General features: G+C 39.3%; 2 protein-coding genes across 2 annotated transcripts in view; one reads left to right on the top strand and one right to left on the bottom strand.

Moving 5' to 3' along the window:
• The first annotated feature begins 8 nt into the window (after positions 1-8).
• CENPL (centromere protein L) lies at positions 9-9,062 on the top strand. The gene is made up of 5 exons (XM_075182165.1): positions 9-172; positions 1,177-1,350; positions 2,392-2,643; positions 3,334-3,876; positions 8,633-9,062. Exons 2-5 carry the CDS (start codon positions 1,180-1,182, stop codon positions 8,705-8,707), a joined length of 1,041 nt encoding a protein of 346 aa, XP_075038266.1. The 5' UTR covers positions 9-172; positions 1,177-1,179; the 3' UTR covers positions 8,708-9,062.
• The window catches only part of PCSK9 (proprotein convertase subtilisin/kexin type 9), a 32,190-nt gene continuing 23,601 nt past the window's right edge, over positions 969-9,557 (bottom strand). The window contains exon 13 of the mRNA XM_075182162.1: positions 969-1,457. Within this exon, the coding sequence (XP_075038263.1) occupies positions 1,449-1,457 (9 nt within the window). The 3' untranslated portion in view covers positions 969-1,448. The remainder of the gene's footprint in view (positions 1,458-9,557) is intronic.

The following is a 9,557-nucleotide window of genomic DNA, read 5'->3' as shown; positions in this document are numbered from 1 at the left end:
CGTATCAGTCTGGGCTGCGTTCACTTCCGGGAAATGGGAAGAATTTTTGAAAAGTGTAACCGCCAAAATGGAGGAGGATAGAGCGGCGTCCGGGGAGTGAGCGGTGTCCATGCCCTGAGTCCTGCACCGTGCTCGGCGGATCTCAGGCTGGAGTGTGGGCTCCTGGACCGGTGTAAGTGTTCATCTCTAGGCGGTATATACATATATCATCACATGTAGTGTACAGACCCATCCGTAGCAGAGGAGGCAGTGGACACTGGGCTCCAGTGGGGGGTACAATTGATAGTAACATTCATTTCGGCACAAGTATGTATGTATGTATGTATATGTATGTGTGTGTGTTTTTTTTTTTTTTTTAGATTGAGTTCATGATGATTGTTGGCTTATTGAGTTGCAGTTTGGGGGGTGTGTGTACTTCATCATGACCCAATCTGTTTTTACCCATATGATTGGACCACTGTTTGTTTGTTTTTTTCATTATTATTTTGTTGTCTTTTTTTTTTCTTATTGTACTTTTTTAGGGTTGGTGGGGTTATTATTAATATTATTATCCTTTATTTGTTGGGCGCCACAAGGTTTCCGCAGCGCCTTACTTTCTTGCTTGTACTTTCTTTTGATACTATATTGGGATACATAGCGTTTAATTTGCATATTACAGGGAGATGCGTACAAATAGACTTGGCCATACTTTTGCTGCTGGTTATTTTTACACAGTTGGTGAAATACCACAGATATATTGCCTTTTGTGTTATTGCTAGTGGCAATAGATACATGGCATGTTGGAGGTTGTCGCAAAGTGTCCTAATGTGATTTTTGTTATTTACACTTTTACTCAGCTTTTACATAATTTTATTTTTGTTTTTTTTATAAATCACAAGGGCGAACCTTTTTATTTTCAGCATGCTAATAACACTAGATTAGCATTGTTTATATGCCATTAAAATAGGGAAGCACAAGTGCGCATACAGTGTTTTATACTGTAGTTTCAAAGTAACTAGAAGCCAAAGGTTAGCTTTGGAATGCTCATTTCTTTTTGGCATTTGTGTATGTGTTCCAAAGCCTTGCTGAATTATGGAGCAATTGCCTAATTGATAGGGAAGAGGTACTCTGAGTATCACAGCACTTGTCAATAACTGACAGTTGAAAATGATGTCTATTTTTTTTCATTTTGCACAGGCTATGCAAACACCTACTGAAGGGGTGTCAACCCCCAAAAGGAGGTCATCAACAAGAGGCAGCGCTCAATATCACAGCTCTAGATATCCTCCTGGAAGCTTAACGTCTACTCGTAGACGCTCTTCATTCCGTCTCCTATCCAAGCGGAAGATTCCACAGAGCACGCCTTTGGTGGTAGGTCCTTCTTAGTTTTCACTGTACTTGCAAAATTAAACCTCTATCTGCAGCTGGCTGTTCTGTAGATCTTCCAGTACCTGTACACCATGGCTTTTCTAGTGATGCTGTAGAATAGGTAAATATTTTTAAACATTTTATTTTTCTTGTTGTGTAAATGATGCTTACATAAATCAGGTTGTCAAATGTTGATGCTCAACTAAAAAAACTGGATACAATATCAAAAAATTGATTCTAGAGAATGATCCACTTGTTAAAAATGACATTGTCTTGGTTGATTGAAAAAAATAAAATAATATATATATATATATATATATTATTGTAATTCTAAACTAACAGATAGTTTGGTATGGGTGAAACATGCCCTAAAACTTCTCTTGGAGAAAAATAAAGTATGTATGTGTGTATATATATCATATGGGCCCTGCTTCACTTTTCTTTCTAGAATTGGGTATTCATTTTAATTAAGCTTAATTTTTTTAATGCAAAAGCATAAATAATGCACGATAAAGCCTAGAATATCAAACATATCTTGTGTTAGTAGTTCAGTTGATAAGGTCAATGATATAAAGAGAATTACTGGATACCATGGTTTTGAATTTCAGCAAGTTGTGACCTTAAAGAAGCAACCTTAACTCTAGCTACCAAAATCTAGGTTAGCTTGCAATTTTGTTTACAGTGCTGTTTAAAAATTGTAGATGTGCTGTATAAAAATGAGCAAATAATTTATAGCCTGCATGACTGATAAAATATTCATATAATTGTCCTCTCCCATGCAGAATAGATTTATCCAGCCTTCTAAAAAGGAAAAGTGGAGGTGTTGCCCATCACAGCCAATCAGATTCTGCTTATCATTTATCTAGTACATTCTAGCAAATGCTAGCATTTGATTGGTTGCTATAGGAACACTTCCACTTTTCCTTTTTAAAAGGTGTGATAAATCTATGGCTGAATTCTGCTCTCGCTTCAAATTTCACAAGACATTAGTACATGATGATGAATATATCGAAGATGTGATGTGTAATTTTATTGTGATTTCAGGAAACTCTTGACCCAGCAAAGGCTGCTCTGCTTCTCCACAAACAATGGAACCTGTACAGTGTCACACCAATGCATACGTTCTCATACACCAAACTGAAAGACTATTCCAGACATCTGTCTGCCCACATAGCTGCTGAGAAGCAGAAGGGTTTTGCCATTGAGGTGGGCTCAGAGCTGAACCTAAAAGCCATGTTTTCCTCTTTACCTGGGCTGAAGGGGAAGGACGGAGATCCACTCGCACTACTTGTTCAGGTGAGATGATCAGCAATCCACAGAGGTCCAAACATGCAGCGATTTGGGTGTCGCACGTGGTAGTTTTAGACCAATTTGCTGAGTGTGTGGGTCTAACATGACCAGCTAACCCAATCAACATAAGGATTGCCTGTTAATCCATTTGATCAATGACCACTTTCTGACCATGCGCCTGGTCATTTGCAGACACGTTAATTAGGCCCAATGTGACCATATTGTTTGACCTGAGCTCTTGGAGACATGATCAGTCCAATTTGGTAACCAACAATTGTGCCTTCATTTATAGTCTTTGGAGAAATAGATCGAAGCCTAACTTTAGGACTGAGCAAATGTCCTCTAGCCAGATCCAAAAACTAATATTGCTGTAGTCCACCTGTTGTGGATCTATGGGAAATAATCTGCAATAGTAGCTTTTAAAAAGTTCATGTCCATATATTTGTAGACTAGACGTTTTGCACCACAGTCCATGCTCACTGCCTTGTTCTAAAGCTGCCAAATGCAGGTAGCTGATTGGCTGCTGCTCTTAAATCACATCTGCATCTCGTAAACAGTCATTGAAGATGAGGGGTTGGTAATTCTGTCAGCTGTACTAGAATAGTCACACTTCCTGCTGCATGTTTCAAATGCGATTCCCTCACAAGTGTTATAATATATTTTTTTTGTTATTTATTCCCACCACCACTATGGCAGATTTCATCCAAACCCCAATTCTCCAAGGCGGGTGCAGAAGACAAGATTGTGTGGACAGGATGGTTCTGTGGGACGTATACAGAGCATGATATACTGGAAGTGTTACCAGAGACTTTCACTTGTCTACCACTATTCCTAATTAATGGGGCGGAGACGCTCACAGCTATAGTTGGGACCTGGTTCCAAAGCAGCTTTGACTGTTGTTTCGGTAAACTGACCATAAGTTCTCGGGATCTCGCGTGGTTGACCGCCATGTGGACTGGTTATGAAGTGCATGGACACGTACCCACTACCGAGCTTGTTTTCTCTGTGCCAGTTGAGCCACACATGGACATCTCTTTTGCCATCCACCCAGAGGATTTCAAGACTTTGTGGAATAATATTCACAAATCTGTGGATGAGGTGACGGTAGAGGAAATAGACAATCTATTCCAATGTCTATATTCACATTTCTTCAGACACTTTAAAATCCACTTATCAGCAACACAGCTTGTAAAGGTGACAGCGTCTGTGGCTGCCGCACATTGTGATGGCAAAGTAAAGGTGAGTGATCTTACTTGTGGGAACATGTCCTGGTGTCATCCTGAAGCCTCAATGATGCACACATTTATTTACTTTTACATACTGTATCTTTTACTCACGAAAATCCTCCATGACAGGGACGACCGGATTCTACCAGACAAAATGATTTAAGGTGTCTAGATATTAATTTGCAATCCTTTTGGGTCTACACAATATGTTGTTTGGCAGACAGTTGTGTTAGACATAATTGGTGGCAACTTGCAGTGTGTGTACATCTAACGGTGTTGGTGCAGTCAGACAAAGTTCTAATGTGATCCATAGGCATCCTGGCCAAACGTTCACATTTTGGAGCAGATCTGACTGCTTGAGGTCTGCCTATGTTTACACATTAAGCCATTGGGGTCTGATCAGACAAATCAGTAAGTCAGCTTGTCTTTTAAAGTAGCCAACAAATCCATGTGCTCTTGATAGTTTTATACATTGCACTGAAACTATAGTAATCATTCAGCAGTTAAATTCTATCTGCCTAGTATAAGTTTGTCAATGAAAGTAAATGTTCATTTAGTTGCTGTGGTTTTTAATACCTGATTTAATCTGGTCACGTGGTGGTAAATTTACATCCTTATGTGATCACCTTTGGAGCACGGAACAAAAGGAAATGTTCATCTTTCTCATCCCTCTGAGGATATATTACATCACCATGCTCATCTTCAATCTACTGTGCAGAATTACTGGCACTGTTGGATGTAAGCTGTATTCACCACTGCTATGACCTCACCTCCTGCAAAGGTGTTTGTGTGTTTTTGCCTCTCATTGCATAAATTAGTATTGACAAGTGCAGAAACAATGGGCTTTGAGTTTATTACAATACTGAATTAAAGTTGAAAGGGGTAGTTGACTACATGGGCAGTTTAGTGCAGTCCTGGAGGAATGACTTGGAGAGACACTAAGGGCTAGATTTACTAAGCTGCGGGGTTGAAAAAGTGGGGATGTTGCCTATAGCAACCAATCAGATTCTAGCTGTCATTTTGTAGAAGGTACTAAATAAATGAAAGCTAGAATCTGATTGGTTGCTATAGGCAACATCCCCACTTTTTCAAACCCGCAGCTTAGTAAATCTAGCCCTAAATTTGTTTTACAAATTTTGGACAGATTTTGTGACTTAATCACTGAAATTCGGCCAACTTTCAGAATGTGCTCAATCAATTTGCCTGTCTCTGCAAATGTTGCATATTCTGTGTGAGCGTTAATGATATGCAGTAGATTGTAAGACTAGTCCTCCGAGCATTACTGGTAGAAGGTAATATAGGTTGCAGAGACCTACGTGACTGCCTAAATGTCCTCTGTAAAGTGATGCTTAACATGAAGGCTCTATATAAGGAACTGCTAATTAATGTGTCTCCCAGTTATGTTGTAAGCCGCACTCTAAATAGCGCAATGACTTGGTTACAGCGGCCTGTGGTACGTAAGGAGGAGGGGGAAAGGGGGTGAGACAGCAAATGATAGGTACACAGAAAGAAAGGGGGGGGGGGGAGAAAAAAAACCTACAAAAGGGGGTTACAGACCAACACTAACCTCCTTTACTTTGTTAATGTATTAAAATAATATGGGGGGAGCTAAAGTAACAATGACCACTGTAAAACCTATAGGACTGGTCAAATCCCAGTGGTGGAAACAGTTTGTAATTCTTAACTTCAAGGGCCCTACAATCGAAATTAATTCACTCCTAAGACTAAGCCATATATGTAAAAGTTACAAAGCTCCAAGAGAACCAACCATTGTTTTGATTGGGTTAACATTTGATGTGAGACAGCAATGCTAGCCACTGTGCTGCCTGCATATCACTGAGGCCATTGGATTCTGTTCCGACCACGGTACTCTGGAGTTTGTATGTCCTACCCGTGTTTGCGTGGGCTTCTCCCCACAGTCCAACAAACTGGTAGCCTGATGTTCGTGTGGTATTTAGACTAACGTGGAACAGTGTCTGGTGTTTTAGCGACCAAGATGGCTCAACTTGTTAATGTTTTATGAGCAATAGTGTCTAAAGTGATGGCAAAGGGTAACAGTGGGCAGTGCTGCATACTGCAGTGTCTTGATATCTGCATTAATTTGAAGATGGGCAACTGCAGGTCAGCTGACTGCAAATTTCAGCCTGTGGTGTGAGCTGCCAGCTTCATCAACGACCCAATGAGAGCTCCACATAGCAGGAGATCATATGTATTACAGTACATAGAGCACTCCTCACACCAGCCTGCGAGTTCAGTGGTGTATAGAGCACAGGCAGTAGTGGAAGATGATATGGTCAGATGAATCTTCACCATGTTCTCAAGAAATGGCTGAGTACGTGTGGTGCCTACATATTACACATCGTTTACACATTCACGTAAGTTTCTCCCACCTTATTACTGCAGGATCTCTTGCTGGAACATGCAGTTGAACATAGGTTTCCTATAGTTAGTGATGCGGGTTATATCCTTCTGAAAAGAAAAGCAGCAGGACTCTGAAGCTTCAAGGTTTTTGCTATTATCATACATGTCTGATTTTATAGGTGTATCTCTTACTGTCTTGATCCTGAGTGATTGTGTTTACTTATGCTTATTAGTCTCATAGCTACTGATCTTATGATCATTGACTTATATTTCTTGCCTTTACTCTTGCATCAGCCCTAAATTATTGTGTATATGTGCTTATTATATTGGTGTTGTATATACTTATTTAAGCAGTTTTCATACATGTGCATTCATAGGAAGTGGTCCTGGTATCTAGCAATAATGGGATATGGTGTACAAATTCAACTTGCATTTCAGCCTGTTAAACCTATAGGGGTTCTTGCCTAAATGTAAAGAGGGCCTTATACAGTGAGGTGGTAGTACTTATCCCTAATTCCTCCAATAATACATTCTAAGTCCAAGCAGCAGAAATCCAGCTTGGCATTGGCAGCCCTGCACTGTTATACAGCCGCTGAGCACTACTATAGAAGCAGTACATAGTTGTTTTTAAATATAATATGTCAATGGTTTTTGTTTTGCTTTTGTAGGGTTGGGAGGGCTGGTATGTAAATGCAGTTTAATTGTATTGAAATTGCATATTATGCCTTTGTTAGATTTTTCCCTTTCATCACAGAGTACCTCTGCTTTTTAAGAGGATGAAGCTTATCTGTGTGCTCGGGCCCCTTTTCCACAGTACTTGTTTAAGAAGAAAACTTAGCCCCCCCCCCCTCCAAAAAAAAGAGGGTGGTCAATGGGCACTTTGAGTTTGGATGAGGGGTTAGAAATATTCCGAAACCCTGGCATCTGTCTGAATCAGTCCTGTATATAAACACATGTAGTACTCTGAACGTGAATGGAATAATATAGGTGTACACCATGATACACTGGTTAACAAGTTTCAATAAAACAAGTGACTGGTTGTTCTGCATTGGGAAGGTATTAATACAGAGAGAAAATATCAGGAGTAGCTTTCTTATGGCCTAATATGCTTGTATACAAGTAAATGCATCCATCTACTAGAATAGAATGCTAACCCTAATGGCCAAATTATAATGCAAAATGATGTATCACTTTCTTAGTGTTTGCTAGTAGGTTTGAGCTATTCTTGCTGAATCAAACATTAGTGTTTCCATGTTTCAGCTGTACTGTATAGTAACATTTGAATAAGGTATCTCTCAAACAAGTGACAGGGCAAGCACAGTGGTTAGCATTGCTGTCTCGCAGAGCGTGGTCATGAGTTTGATTCCAACCAGGGCCTTATCTGGGTGGTGGTTGTATGTTCTCCGTGGCAGTGAATGATAAATATTCTCTGTATAGAACTGCGTAATATGGTGACACTATATAAACAAACAAAATACATGATCTACACTTGCCATAATTTCACTAGTGGGACATATATGGCTTCTATTTTCTTATATCCCAATTACAGCATCCTCTATTTCCATCTCAAGTAGGATTTTGTTTTTGAACGGGTATAAAAATAAGTGTAATGTTTTTCTAACTGTATGGATTTCCCTTCCATTTCCTCTATGTAGATATGATACTTGGCAAGAGCAGTTGTACAGACCTATGTTTTCATTTCAGACATTTCGCAATTAATGTGTCCTTCAGTTTCATAACTTATATAATAGAGGATTGGTGTGTAGCCAAGATGTAGTTCATGTTGTGCATTATTAAACTTAATTTACTGTGCGAACAGATGTTTAAGTTACAGGGCTTGTGCGGTTCTATTCATTCCTCATCCTTTCTTATTAATTTTTCTTTTTTTTTTTTTCTTTTAGACATTCTGTAAAATTAGTTTTGCATATTTTAGCTGCAGCCAAATCCTCTTGCTTCCCACTGGAAACATGTCACCCCTTCTCTGCATTTATTGTGTGTGTGTGTGTGTGTTATGTCGCATGCATGGAAAATATATATTACATCTATCGCAGACCAGATCTATTCACTAAACTATGGGGCACATGGCTTTTTGTGTAAGACAGAATGCCCTTCTCGTGCCCTTCACCTCCCCTCCCCTATATCACCCCTTTCTTCCAACTTCGCCAAATCTCCCCCCCGTTCTTTCTTTGTCTGTTTCTTTTGTGAAAAAATGTTTTATTGTGTCATTATACTATTTAGAACACATGCCTGTTGAAAATAAAATTGCGATTATTTAATCTATTTACATATTCATGGATTTTTGGGATATCTTGTAATGAATACATTTCCAAGGGAATGAGTCTCAATCTTACGGGTTTTTAAAAAAATGTTGTTGTTTTTTTGTTTGTTTTTTTTTTCTCCTTCTCTAGTTCTTCAGCAAAGACTATCTTGTACGGGTGCTTGGATTTCTCACAGAGTTGGCAATAAACAATATCCAGTATTAGACCCTGCACAGACTGTCATCCAAGAGACTCTGTGGCATCTCCTGTCTATCGGCGTACACAGACCACCGTGTACAGAAACATCTACTTTGGAGGCTAAAGATGTTACATGTTTGAAATGACGCTTCCTACATTAGTTGTCATGTTTCATTACAGACCCATGTGATACCAGTTATGTTCCACAGTGTGGAAGTACAGTACAATTGTTATCTCTTGTGCCATATGGAGGTTACACTGGATGTTTTTCCATCATGTCAATGAATTAAAATAGCACTTTTGTTGTTTTTATATTTTAATCTTGTTATTACAGTAATGTCAGTTCCTGTTTGTCAAATAAAGCTTTTTATAAAAAAAAAAAGTCCGCACACCAATTACCTCCTTGACAGTGGGGGTTGTTTCCCAGAGTCAGCGTCTAACACTTGTTGCCATGGAGAAGAGCACAAACTACAGTCCGAGGGATTGCTGCTTATTGGATTAGACACTTAGAATTTGGTAGTCAACAATGTAATCTGCCTGCTGATGCATTCTGGGCCTTGTAGTTCTATACCAGCCCAGGAGTTATATGATGCCTAACCCAGAACCAGTCTGTCATTGTAATATGCATTAAGAGGTTTGTTAGGAGTTTTTTTATGTGTTTGTTAAAAGTAGTTACAGCTCTAACATTTCAGCTACATTAATGGACAGTTCAGTAGTGTTCATGTTTTATCTAATAGTTCACTTTGAGTTGAGCTGTACTATACTGGTGGGCAGCATGATATGGAATTTAGTCAGTGAAATGTAGGGGCGATGTGCATCCATTGACATCAATAGAAATCCCCAAACTATTATTCTCATCTCATGTCTCGCCTGCTAC

This window comes from Mixophyes fleayi, chromosome 8, assembly GCF_038048845.1.
Source record: "Mixophyes fleayi isolate aMixFle1 chromosome 8, aMixFle1.hap1, whole genome shotgun sequence".
NCBI lineage: Eukaryota > Metazoa > Chordata > Amphibia > Anura > Limnodynastidae > Mixophyes > Mixophyes fleayi.
Note: the sequence above shows the minus strand (reverse complement) of the source record. Positions and strands in the feature narration are given on the sequence as shown.

Excerpts from the sequence above, each read along its gene's own strand:
- CENPL (XM_075182165.1), top strand. The coding sequence starts at position 1,180 with ATGCAAACACCTACTGAAGGGGTGTCAACCCCCAAAAGGAGGTCATCA. Across the intron at positions 2,644-3,333 it reads CACTCGCACTACTTGTTCAG|ATTTCATCCAAACCCCAATT; the intron begins GTGAGATGATCA and ends CCACTATGGCAG. Across the intron at positions 3,877-8,632 it reads ATTGTGATGGCAAAGTAAAG|TTCTTCAGCAAAGACTATCT; the intron begins GTGAGTGATCTT and ends CTCCTTCTCTAG.